General features: G+C 44.1%; 1 protein-coding gene across 1 annotated transcript in view; it reads right to left on the reverse strand.

Annotated features, from left to right (window-relative positions):
• Positions 1-13,637, reverse strand: part of LOC138296482 (uncharacterized) — a 1,064,486-nt gene that overhangs the window by 381,652 nt on the left and 669,197 nt on the right. The window contains exons 54-55 of the mRNA XM_069235627.1: positions 9,045-9,152; positions 1,989-2,075 (exon numbers count right to left, since the gene is read on the reverse strand). Coding sequence (XP_069091728.1) covers positions 1,989-2,075; positions 9,045-9,152 — 195 coding nt within the window. The remainder of the gene's footprint in view (positions 1-1,988; positions 2,076-9,044; positions 9,153-13,637) is intronic.

The raw sequence follows: 13,637 nt of genomic DNA on the forward strand, positions 1-13,637 counted from the left end.
TCACACCAATATGGAATTCACATGGAACACCGAAGTGTCTGCAAGATAAGTTAGCAGGTCTGTTAATCAATGCGGGCATCAATAAGTGTGGTCAAGTGATTGTGAAGAACTCCCTAATTTCTTGGGACTATTTGTCAGTGATCACAAGCAACAGAATATCTAAATTCAAGTTTTAACAGCTGGCAAGCTGGGCACATGGATTAGGCAAAGACGGACTAGGCAATAGGGATTGGGAAGAAAATAATACAAGGAAATCCCCCTCAAAGAAGAGAAGTTCTAAATGGTACATGATGTTAATGTAAAGCGAGGGTGGGGACTTTACCTTGCCAGATGAAATATGGAAGAGGGACCTGCGGACGCTCGAGTTGACAAATGTATAGCAAGTATTGATGTTTATTTTATGGTCTACTGTAAAATCAGCTTCTCTCAGGAAAAGCCATCTATTTACAGTGCACAGGGAGTATTGAACAGCTAAGAAGTTATCAAGCCGAGGACGTCAGGAAACATAGGCTTGCTTGAGAGGTGGTATGGAGAGGGCAGGTGATGTCCTTGGTTCTGGCAGTGTCCCACAATCAAGATGTTCTGGCAAGAAGTGGGTAAGGCCCTAACAGAAATGTTTAGAAAAGAAATAGCGGTAAGCCTTGCACTGGTGATTATTGGGTAGCTAGATGGCACTGAGTTTTTACTCAAGTTACGGAGAAAGCATGCATCTCTATTATTCGTATTCTTCTTCTTGCACAAACAGAGATATGCTTGAAATGGGTGTCCTCCGTACCCCCACTATATACAAACTGGGTAATTTCTGCTCAACAAATAAACTGTTTGGATCGTAGTTGCCTTTCCAGTTAGAGGGTTGAGATGTGGGAACTATGGGCACAATGGTATAAGACTGTGCACACTGACCTGTGAGAGCACAATGAAATATCAAATTTGGGTCCAATAATTACAAAAAGAAAGGAACTTATAAAAGGAAAAGTACCAGGGCACAAGAGTTCGCTCCTGTTGTGTGTTGTAAGAGAATATAGACCAGGCATTGAGAAACTGCGGCTTGGTATCTGTGGTAAATAAAGTCTCCGATTCTGTATACCTGGGATTCTACCTCTCCTTTATGTAAATGAGGACTACAAATAAAAAAAAAACACATCTGAGAGAGATGTGTGGAAAAGTGCAGAAATACGAGAGAGAAGGGATGAGACGGAGGACATGCAGCAGAACGGGAGGGAGGAGAGATGCTGCCAATCCAAGCTGGAAGAGAGGGAAAGTAGTATAGGCAGCTCTGGAAGGCGGGGCTACCACAGCTTTTAGGTGGGGGCAGGATGTGAAACATGGTGGGCTCACTATTCCACCACTACTGCTTCATGTCACCAGGATCCCCACTGCCTCTCCTTTCAACCATCGTACAGATTAAAAACTGAATTGTTTGCCTCTTTAGAACACAGTTTTGCTATTTCTGTCTGCCCTTATTCATTCTAACCTTTGGACAGTCAAGGGAACTGAGCGTAAGGCAGATAAGGTGATATAGTCGAGACTGCAGAATGTGATCATGTAGTGAATGACAATATTAAGTCCAGGTAAGCCAATTCCAAAAAAGTCAAGCTAGCAGCTACCCTACATTTCTTCTCAAATGGCTCCCGTGAATTACTAACACCAAACTACAGCTTTCAATATTCAGTGCAAACGCTGAGGTCCTTTTGGAAACTCACACCACAAAGCTGCACAAAGAGGCAGGTGTGAAAAAGGTAGTATGTTATATCAGAATTATCTACGTCCCACAGATCCAACATCCAGGCTATGCACACTGTTTGCGTACATCTTAGTACTGTTTGTATTTCTGGTGAAACTGAAATCACATATCCTTTAGAATGTTGTAACACTTACATTTATACACGCGCCTTCAATATATTTCATGATGAGAGACCAAGCTTGCTTCACATTTTGCATTTTTGGCAAAGCTTGATTAATAAAAAAAAGACACATTTAGTACTTACAGTAATTTCTTGTTGATTTCTTCCATCTAGCCAGGTTTTTGCTAAAGGTTTCCAACCCAACACTTCTCCCTCTAGGTAGAGTATTCCCTGCAAGAAGAAAACAGGGTATGCAATTAGCCGGTCTCACTCAGGGCCTCATTTACAAGTGCCTTCCTGCGCCGCCCTGAGCCAATGGGAAAGGGCAGAAATGCGGCGTATCTACAAGACACAGTGCATTTCTGTCCTCTCGCCCTGTGTTGGCGCACAAATTGCTGACAAGCCCCAGTGCAGGCACTCTTGCACCCTCCTGCACAAAAACAATCACAAGAGGTGTTTTCCTCTTTTTATGTGTGCTGCAGAACACAGCACACATAGAAAGAGGAAGAAAACAGGGAAAAATAAATATTTCCCCCCCTGTTGTGTCATTCTTACACCACCCCTGAGGCGACAATGGAATCTGATGCATTCCCAGACCTGTAAATCTTGGAATGCGTCAGTATTGCAGGAGAACATCCCAAGCAACACCCATGGAACGCTCCTTTCACGCAGTGTTATGCATGAAAGGGGTCTATATTTACAAGACCATTAAAAGCCTTGCAAGGTGGCTTTGCGGGGCCATGTAAATATGGGCTGGCACACTACACCACCCGAGCTTAAAAAAAGGGCACTCCAATGGCACAGTATGCCACTAAGGCCTCGTAAAAGAGGCCCTAAATTTAATGATTTGCGCAAATAATTCTGTAAAACTGAGTAGTCATATTGCATCTTATTATGACATACTCCAGCAACTGGCCCTTACACTGCTGAGCGGCAACTTAGATGTCTGTGTTTTGTCCAAAGAACTTAACAATTCTCATCACTGTAGCCATGACACAGATACCATGTCTTAATTTATCTCTGAATGATGGCCTGATAAGTTACTAGTGATGAGAAATAAACCTGAAAGACAAATTCTAGAGGTTGATATAAGGCTGCTTATTCACAGAAAACGTGCTGGTCACTCAGCTCTGCATTGTTGTTTATTATTTTTGAGGGACTTGGGTTGTCTTCTCACCTGCATATTCTCTGCCCATCACTCTTTCCCACTGTCTTGTTCCCAGCTCTCACAGTGTATGAGGTACAAACCAGGCAGGGCACATCACCGCTTAAGAACACCAGAGGCTGGGGATCCCTATTTCTTATTCACTTGGTGGCACAATTATTCAGTATTTAGTCCTTTCTGGTTCTTTCACCCACTTAGAGGTCGGCATCAGGAGGCTCATGTCACAGAACAGCACCAATAATACCATGCCACAGCTGGAGTTGTAAACTGTAAGGCGGTAAAACTGTAAAAACCGCCTACCACCAAGGCGACGGCCTCCAAAAGTCCGTCGCCGCGGCTACCAGCTGTCCACCATATTATGACCACAGATGGATTTCCGCCACATGAATGGCGGAAATCCGGCTGTGGCCATACTGGTGGATGGCGGTAAGGTGGCGCTGCTACCACCAGCAGCGCCACGCCAGTAGACCGCCGCCAGCCATATTATGACAAACAATACTGCCAGGCGGTGTTCTGCTGGCGGGTGCTGCTGGCTGTAGCAGCACCCCGTCCCGTCTCCTGCCGGAAGACCCCCTGGATCCAGGTAAGTTGGGTCTTTGACAGGGGGTGGGGTGGTGGGTGTTGTGTGTGTGTGTGGGGGTGTGTGCATGTATGTGTGTGCGTGTATGCGGGTGTGTGTTTAGTGTTGAATGCGTGTGTGCATGTACAGACTTGTGAGTGCGTGTATGTTGTGAAATGTGAATGCGTGTCTGCGTGTATGTTTGGAAGTGTGTGCGGATGTGTCTGCAATTGGATGTATGCATGCATGTATGTATATGTGAATGAGTGTGTGTATGTGTGTGTGAAGGGGGGGCGTGGATGTAGGGGGGTGGGGGGATTTGGAGAGGTGGGGGTATCTGGAGAGGTGGGGGGGGACCCCTAACAGTGACAGGGAAGGGAGTCCCTGTCACTGATATGGCCAACCGCCATGGTTTTTGTGGCATTACAAACGCCACAAAAACCATGGCGTTAGGTGGGGTCATAATCCTGCATGTGGCACAATGGTATCTCCAGCCTGGTGGCTGTTACTGCCGTGGCGGTTGGAGTGGTACACAGGCGGGTTGGCTTCAGCCAACCCACCAATGTCATAATGTGGCGGTAAGTACCGCCAGCCTGTTGGCGATACATACCGCCACATTACCGCCGACCGCCGGGGTCGTAATGGCCCCCTCTATGTCTTTAAACGATTTGTCTTAATCCAACTTTTAGATCCGCCCTACTTACAAAGTATTAACTTAAACACAGCTAGCAGTCAAGCCTTGTGCAACACGTGGTTCGTGTTTTGGTATCTGAAGACCCAGGACACCATTCAGAGTAGAGGCTTACCAACCCTCTTGTTATGAACGGCTCTGAGTAAATGAGGAGCATATTCAGAGCGCTGAATTTTTATTTCTTGTATATACAGAAAAGTGTCCAATTTAATCAGAATATCATGAGTTTAAGCTTCCGATCATGTTTAGCGCTGTTGATAGCTTTGCAAATTATAAGTCATCGAGAAAATTAAAGAGAAGCTTTTCTCGAAAACATTTTCACAGCATGTAATCTAAGTGTTCACTGCACTGAATTTATTAAAGCACAATAATTTGAAAAAACATTTACGTATGTCGCAGTAAGAATGCATGGATATATGTTTGACTTTTCCACATACATTACACTCCCCTTTTAAACATGGCCAGTGCATGTTTAGCTTATTCGGCAAACGTGCCTTACAAATATTCCATCTTCTCCTTCCACACACTGCGTCAAGTTGCTGTCTATTAATAAACCAGTAGATTTGTGGAGCGGTACTTGTCACCTGTGAGGGTATCCAAATGCTGGCAGGGTCCAGTTGATTAGCCTAATAGCCAGGCCCCCGGGGATTTTCAGAACTCTGGAAGAGATGGGAGTTCTGTAGATGAAAGGGTAGCTGATTCCATGTCTTTGCTGCTGGTAGGTGAAGGAATGACCTCCGCATCTGTTATGTTGGATGAGAAAGGTGAGGGTTAGAGAAAGTGACGCGGAGCAGAGGTGTCTGGTGGACTAATGGAGGTTCAGGTGGTGGTTCAAGAAGGTGGCTCCGCAATTGTATAGGGCCTTATATGCATGGGTCAGGAGCTTGAACTGGCATCTTTTCTATACAGGAAGCCAGTGGAGTTCCCTGAGGCAGTGGGTGATGTGGGTTCATCTAGGGAGATCCAGGACGATTCTGGCTGCAGTGTACCATGTGGTCTGTCTGTAGTCATCAGAGATGAGCTGCGATCTTTGCGTAGAGAGCGTTGCCGTGGTCCAGTTGGCTGGAGATGAGGGCCTGGTGTTTTGGAGTAGCCATTTGAATATCTTATGAAGCATGCAGAGGATAAAGAAGCAGAAAGAAGAGATGGAGTTGACCTGAGTCGTCATGGTTATCTTGTTGCCCAGAATGATGCCTAGGTTCTTAGCGTGGTAGGTGGGAGTAGGGATAGGTCAGAGTTCTGAGGGCCACACGGGTGCGTCCCATGGAGAGCTTTTATTTCCGAAAATCAGCACCTCTGTCTTGTCTGTGTTGAGCTTCAGGCATGTGATGACATCTGTCATGCAGTTGTGGAAGTTGGTCTTGGTGTTGCCTTCAGAGAGGGAGAGGATGAGTTGTGTGTTGTTGGCATAGGATATGATGTTGAGTCTGTGGGTTTTGTCGATGTCAGCTAAAGGTGTCATATACATGTTAAAGAGGTGGGGGTGAGCAAAGATCCTTGGGGTAATCCACAGATGATTTTCTTTGGTTTGGAGGTGAAGGGGGTGAGGTAGACTTTTTGTGTTCTTCCATTGGGGAAGGTAGTGATCCATTTGTTGGCGGTTCCGTGGATGCCTATGTTGTGCAGCCTTGTGATGAGTGTAAGGTGGAAGACCATATCAGATGCTTCCGAGAGGTCTACGAGGATCAGAGGTGTAGTCTCTCCTTGGTCGAGTAGGGCTCGGATGTCGTCGGTAGCTGCAATGAGCGTTGTCTAAGTGCTGTGACTGCAGCAGAATCTGGCTTAGGGGAACTGAGTAGGAACTTCTGTTTCAGATGTTAGGAGAACTTTGGTTGATGGCTTTTTCTAATACATTGGCTGTGAACGGGAGTAGGGAGATCAGTCGGTAGCTGCTAAGTTTACTGGAGTTTGCTGATGGTTTCTTTTGTAGGGTGTTGATTTCTGCATGTTTCCATCACCCTGGGCATTTAGATCCTGCAAATGTGCTCCCCATTCTATAAAGGAAGCATCCATTGTTATGGTTCGCTGCGTAACTGGGTCTAGGTGTTTGCAGAGCTCCCATAGCCTTAGCTGTTTCATTATCTATTTTGATTTCCTCAAGGAGAGCATCTACTTGAGGACGAAAAAGATGTTCCCCATCAAATGTGAGGGCCAGGAGATTTTGTTGAACTTCGGGTTTAAACACTGAGAACCGGAGTCAAGCATGCCTACATAATAATATGCTAAAATGTATCCCTCTAGCTGCAGTGTCAGCAGCATCGAGGGCACAGCAAATTGTGGTATTAGATATTAATTTGCCCTCCCAGGCAAATTTGATATGCCCGTTTTTATGTTCTTCTGGGAGGTTTTGTAATATCTACTCCATCTCATCCGAGTGAGCCTTATTGTATCTGAAGAGGAGACCAATAGAACTTCGATCCGCCAGTGATTGGTGAATTGGGCGACCACTCTATTTCCAGCTGCATCAATCTTTTTACTCTCCTTATCTGGTGGAGGCGTCTCACCAGATGTTTGTGAATTGGCTCTTTTACGTGCTGTTGCCACAACCAAGACTCTGGAGGAAGTTGACCTTTGATATATATGGTGCAGGGGCAGCCAGTGAAGTAGGTGGTGAGGGTGTATGGTGTGCAGCTGGTCTAGGTGGTGGGGTGATGTGCACAGGGCTTGTGGCCTTGTCCATTTTGTCCTGTGCTTTGGTGGAGTTGGAACATCCAAAGCTTCCCCAAAAGAAAGCTGTCTCTTGGAGGCTTTGGCATCAGCGTTGGTGGCAGGAGGTCTTGCAATTATGCATCCAGTACCAGAGTGGATCATGATGTGCTTATGTCTAGAGACAATTTCCTCCTGTAGCCTCTGAAGCACGGGTCGCACAGGGCTTGCTGTGTGTGAACGTTTTCGACTGAGTGTTTCCGTGCCGAAGGTCTGCGCTCTGAAGCAGCTGGTTTCAGAGCCAACATCGGGTGTTTTTTTCGATGCTGAAGGTTCCAGCTCTGAAGGTAGACTCCAAAGCATGCAACTTTGATGACTGGTTTTTTTCAGTGCCGAACTTGGGCTGGGCATATCCAAAATAGACGGTCGGTGCCAACCATAGCCCGAAGGCAGTGGTGGCCCAGCAATGGTTTTAGCTTGACCTTTTGTGGTGGTCTGCTGGGGTCGATGTTGAGTTGGTGGGGCACAGTACTCACAGCTAGTTGAGCTGGAGGCAGAACTTGCATTTCGATCTCGGAGCCAGAGCTATCATCGGGTGAGAAGTTCCTTTCATCTGCAGCTGAAACTTGTGCACGTAGTTCTACCTCAACGTCCTTGGGTCTGAAGAGGCCTGGTGTTTGGTCCATGCTCCTTCAAGACATCTCGAGGCACTGAGCTTGACAGTCATGGAGAGTTTTCTTGGACTTGAAGGAGCAACAGGCCTCACAGCTGGCCACTTCATACCCAGGGGAGAGGCACAAATTACATACCTGATGAAGGCCAGTGCAAGGATATTTTGAGTGACACCGAAGACAAAATCAAAAAGGTGTCCATTCCATCACCGAGTGGACATGATGCGGTGGAACACTTAAGAATGAAATCAGAGCTCTGAAGGGCAAAGGCCCATGAGGGGCCCCGGTCGGTGTGAGTCACCCTGTCAAAGTTGACATCGTGGAATCGAACAGGAAAGTGTGAGAAAGTACCATGATCAAAAACAATACAGATGAAAAGTAGGTATAATAGAGAAAGCTAGAGTACAAGGATGTCGAACCAGAGCAGAAGAGAACACGTCCCAACCTGAAGGCAGAAGAAAATAATCTAACAATGGTGTCAATGACCATGTGCATTACCAGCAATTGGAGGAGTCACACTACCTCGTAACTCAAAAGACTTTCTTTGAAGAAAATCAACTTGCACACATTTGAGCCCAACACTAGATGGCAGGATTATGCAGCATGTGTATCAATGCCACACCTGCCTCAAACATTTGTTTTCAGATATGACAATTAAATACTTATTTTGCAATATTACTTCCCTGACATTATCATATGTCCGTCAACTGACACAAGCCTGGAGAAGCTAACACATCACACACTTTCATTTACATTACTTGTCAAAAAAGAGAAGCCCTGCTAGTGCTCTTTAAAAGTGCTATCCATATGTATCAATACTATCTGAAACAGTCATATCAGTTCAAGGTTATCACCAGATGATGACACTTTAAGGACTCCAAACAGTAGACCCTACCAAATTCTAGACTGATCCTCACTGAAACCTTGAATATAGAATAATTCAAGAAAACTATAGCCAGAACACTCTCTTGGAGGCTTGGGCACCAGTGTTGGGTGTCTTGCAATTATGCATCCAGTATCAGGATGGATAATGATGTGTTTCTGTCTAGAGTCAATTTCCTCCTGTAGTCTCTGAAGCACGGGTTCCACAGGCCACAACCCATCTGTTGCATTGCTGCATCTTTGGATGTGGGGTGACCTGATATTCAAGAGGTGAGATACGTTCATGCTTTTTTTTAGTGTATACATTATCTATGTATTTATCTCAAATACATACTGCCCCACGTACACCAAAATATCTTTGACTTTCACCATACAGAGTAAATCTTGACTTACTTTTTGATCTTGCTCAAGGGCTTTTACCAGGTTAATTTATGGGGGTGTGAACAAATAATTGTGCTTATAGACAGTGCTGCTATGAGCTTGAAGCTAACCAGTTCTTCTCACCACCGGTCTATTTCTTTGCAGAGCTGTAATTTTTATTTTTGAGACGGATCCAAAATGTGTCCTTCTCTGGTCAGATACTTACAGCTTTTGTAACTGTAGCAGGAGAGGCCAGGTGTAGATCTGTTGTTTCGAACAGAAGCTTCATGCTTTCTGCAAACTCCAGATTGTCTCCATTATTGAGCTGTAACACCTGAGGAACCAAGGAAAGGAAAGACAGGTTGGTGGTTGACATGCACTGCTGATTAACATCTGGAACCCCATATCCATGAAGACCAGACTGGCACCTTCACTTGAAGGTCAGAACGTCACCTTCACTATTTCATTTCTCAAAGGGAAGGAACTCTGCAATAAACACTTTGCACATGAGGATAATTTCCTCATTCCGTACCCACCACTAAACAATAGCTAAACAATCATGAAGATTGTGCTTCAGCGCCACTTGCAACACTCCATTGCTTTGTAGGCAGGTTTGAACTATACAAATACCCCACAAAATGTGACAACATGGCAAGTATCTTACATGGCAATTCAGAACTTATTTGTGGACAGCTACTCTTTTCTGGGCCATTTAAAATTTGATCTTTGTAATGAATGCTTTTGAAATTGAACAGGATTAAGATAATTGGTAGCCTCCTGCTACTTTTGGTAGAGCAGTGGACATTTTTACAGGGCTTAATCTCAAAAGAGCTAACAAATAATATCAAATTAAACCATGCAGTTGTTTTTTTCCCAAAATATTTTTAATATGCTTAGTGTTTTTTTAAATTCCACACATATCTTTCATTGTAGACTATGGGCCTGATTTAGTGTTTGGTGGAGTGGATTACTCCATCACACCTGTGACGGAGTCACCGTTCCGCCAAACTCTAAATCATGCCCTATGTTAGCTATTGGTTCACACTGTTAAAAGATATTTGATGTTTATGGACTACGAGAGTTTACTTGAATGACTACTGATGTGAAAACTAAAATATTAGTGGTGCTAACAAGGCTGGACACAGTTATACTAAGAGATGTGCTCAAACAAATGCAGATTTATACAAGCATGTTATATTTCATACTGCAAAATGATGGCTCAGTGAAGATTCAGACTTCTTGCATCACATGCATTCAAACAGTGTGGGTTATCTTTTCTTAGGGTGAGCACATCTTATACAGCAGGTAATTGACAAATGGTTTTCCACATCTCAGTGGTACTTATCAGAGTAAAGATGGACGTTCTGAAGTTATTGTTAGATTACTTCAATAAGATTAAAACATATGTTGTTTTTGACATACTAATGTCTTTATGTTTATAAAATGTAGCTCTTTCAAATGAAACATCTTTCTCCTTTCTTTCATTACTTTTATTGCTGTCTGTGCTCTTACAAGCCTCTCACTGACAGAAATCACTTGGGGTCTAGTTCTGGAGAGAGGAAGGAACGGTAGTACTTTTTGCAAGGTGGTGAGCTAAAACAAAAATGTCAACAGTGTACAATATATTATGAAATCTTTTACGAAAAACTGCAATTTCTTGAGTGCTTTGAATGTAGACATTAGACGAGGTTGCTCACTTTTCTGAAAATTCAGCAGGTGTTACTTTGCCTTGTAATCTAAGTCTACGTAACATTCATCTGCATGAATACATACAAATTCTAAACAAGTTAAGATCCACTGTGACGTGCAAAACAAATGTTTTTTGATATTTGTGTTATGCATGCCTAACAGAGGTTGATTTACTGACAAAAAATATGTACAACGTTTTGGGTTTGCCTTTTTTAAAATGTGAAATTCACTCTTTATAAAATGAAAGGGTGCGTGCATACTGTGAACCGGTCACATGCATGTGTTGCTACGAGGAGAGAGCCCTGTGGACATGGTCCCATTGGTTATTAGGTGGCACTGTGACACGCGGTCTACAAGGGTCTAGTATAAAAGAAAAAGTCACCATGCACCAGGATGTAGGCCCAGTGGCGGCTGGTAATTTTAGGAGGGAGGCAGGCGGGAAGCACACTCACATTCATTCATTCACACATGCACACACATCCATTCACAACACTCATCAACATTCAAACATACACGCACGCACCAAACATTCATTAAAAAAAAACACACACACACACTTACCTTCAGCTCGGAGGTCCCAGGAGGGCTGGGACTGCTGCCATCCCTCACTGGCTGACCTTAGGTCAGCCAATAAGGGAAGGCAGCAGTCCCAACTTCGTCACAGTGGGATAGGGTCAGTGAGACTGCTAACCCCACCCCACTTTGTGACGAGGTGTCACTGATTGACACTCACCCTGGGCACTTCAGGGCTTAAACCTGAAGCACCCAGGTCGGAGTCAACGGGTGACGCTTCCCCTCATCACCGAGGGGAAGGGCCTTGAGGCACCGTTGCTGAGCTGAGGAGGTCACGCCCATAGGAGCTGTGACCTCTTCAGCCCAGCAAAGTTCAGCTAGCCAGGAGTCTGCGCAAATCGCACATGTCTCGTTCCTGGCTGCCTGAGCTGAACATGAAGAGTGTCTGTCAGGCTGACCTTTGCTCAGCCTGACTGGCTCTCTTCATGAGGGGCAAAAGGTGGGGGGGGGGTGGCCCCTCTGCCCTAAAGGACAGGCTGCGGCTGTGTAGGCCTGATGGGCTGCCTGACAGTGCCTGGTTATTTAATATGCATGATACGTGTGTGAGATTGGCAGGGTGCATAAAGGCATGAGCTTTCAGTCTGCCTAGTGTGAACGCTGTTATGTCCGAGTTATTCTTGGAGAGATATGGGGCTGGTGTTGGATAGCCTCGATGAAGGCTGCGGCTTCATCAGCTTGCCTGGGAACCCCGAGGACAAGGAAATAACCTGAATGTATTTTAAGAGCTAAACATCCACCATGTGTGCTTGACTAATGCTGCCTGTTGCCGCTTGGTTCTACACTATTTTTAATGGACTACAGAGTCCTAGATCGTGAGTGACAGTATATGAAACAGAATTAAACCTTATGGCCAAGTGGGACTAAGCAATCGAAACATGATACCATGGTCACACGGGACTGACTAAAAGTGATTCTTTGTAAAATAGCCAACCAGCATGGGCTACTCAGTATGTATAAGCACAAACAAACGTTCACAGGAGCCTTTTTTTTCTTTAGAAGAACAGCACTTTTGTAGACCCAAGGGCTCATTCTGGTGTCTAATCATGTGCTCCACGTTGTGGACTTGCAATAATCTTTTGGATTTGAGGCACAATGTAATTACAGAACTTTTGACAGCTTGTTATCACAGACATTAGACTGGATATATTATATCTATCACTTAGGTGAATGAAGCCGATGTGTGTGGCTCCGCTAAGGGAGACACATTCATCTCAAGATTACACCGTATCCACTGTGGTTACAAGCTGCTGTTGATGGCATTTGAGATTGATGCACACTTTACATCGACCTCTGAAGTTTTCTGCCAGGTAGACTATTAAGAGAGGTTGATAAGCAGATGGTGTATGTCCAGATGAGACCTGCTGGTTCAGATATTGGGTCAAAACATCATTGGCGTACCTTAAGCTGTACTTGGACTGCTCCAAGTGGCGCCCTGAAAAATATTAGAGGATCCTCCATGTCATGTACTGTTTGACATTCTTGGATGTATTGGTCTGTGTTACACTAATTTTTAATATATTCACCCTATTTGAGCATTGTGCAGTCTGCATTATGGTTAAACATTGGTGCATGAACTGTGACATATGATTACAGAAGTTTTGTTCTCACAGAGGCTCTTGTATACATTTGTTTGTGCTTATACATACTGAATAACTCATGCTAGTTGAATATTTTTACAAAGAACTAGTTCTTTCTCGATTTCTGTAAATCACATCACAAGATGTTTTTTGTTTTTGTGGTGTCACTTGTCAGGGGATGGTTGAAACTGGCTCAGTGTTGTCACATAGACTGTTCACTTTGATGCTTTGCATCATGATGAAATAATAGAAAACACAAATTTCACCCTTATTTTCATGATGAACATTAAAAAAAAATGTAAAAGCAGACAGTGGCCAAACGTATTTATTTGTAATGTTTGCTACAGAGATAAATTTGCTCTGTTAGCAATTTACCAATATAGCATGACATTTTAATCACACTTTCACACATTTGTTGGGGGATGTAGGAAAATGCTGGGTATCCATTACAACTGATGAAGTCATTCATTTCTTTTTGATGTAGAGCACTGTAGTGACATTGTCTGTTTGGATCAATATTGTTCTCCGTAATCGCTCTTCCTGAAAGACGTTTAAGGATAGGAACACTGTCATTAGCTCCAAGACATTGATATGCTGTGCTCCCTCTGACCTTGAGGGAACCCATGTGAGCTCTCCAGCCCACATGAGAGTCATTTGTAGCAATGGTTATAGTTAGAGTTGGTTGTGCACATTTTCTTCATTGTGTTATATGTGATCTGTTTCACCATGCCATTTGCTGCCGTAGTTTCTCTGTGACAACCACTGGATCTTTCCAACTCCCTGTTGCTTGTGACCATTGGTTTTGTAGACATTCCTGAATTGGTCTCATGTTATCTCGCATATGGGATTAAAAGGATGCATGAAGCCATCTTCCTCAAGGTAAAGGTGTGTTTCTTGAAGTAGTGATACTATTCTCTTCTCGCTGGGATATGCCTTCCCTACTATTGATTTGATTCTTGCTCCTAGAAATAATTTTTCTT

Source organism: Pleurodeles waltl, chromosome 5, assembly GCF_031143425.1.
Source record: "Pleurodeles waltl isolate 20211129_DDA chromosome 5, aPleWal1.hap1.20221129, whole genome shotgun sequence".
NCBI classification, from domain to species: Eukaryota; Metazoa; Chordata; class Amphibia; order Caudata; family Salamandridae; genus Pleurodeles; species Pleurodeles waltl.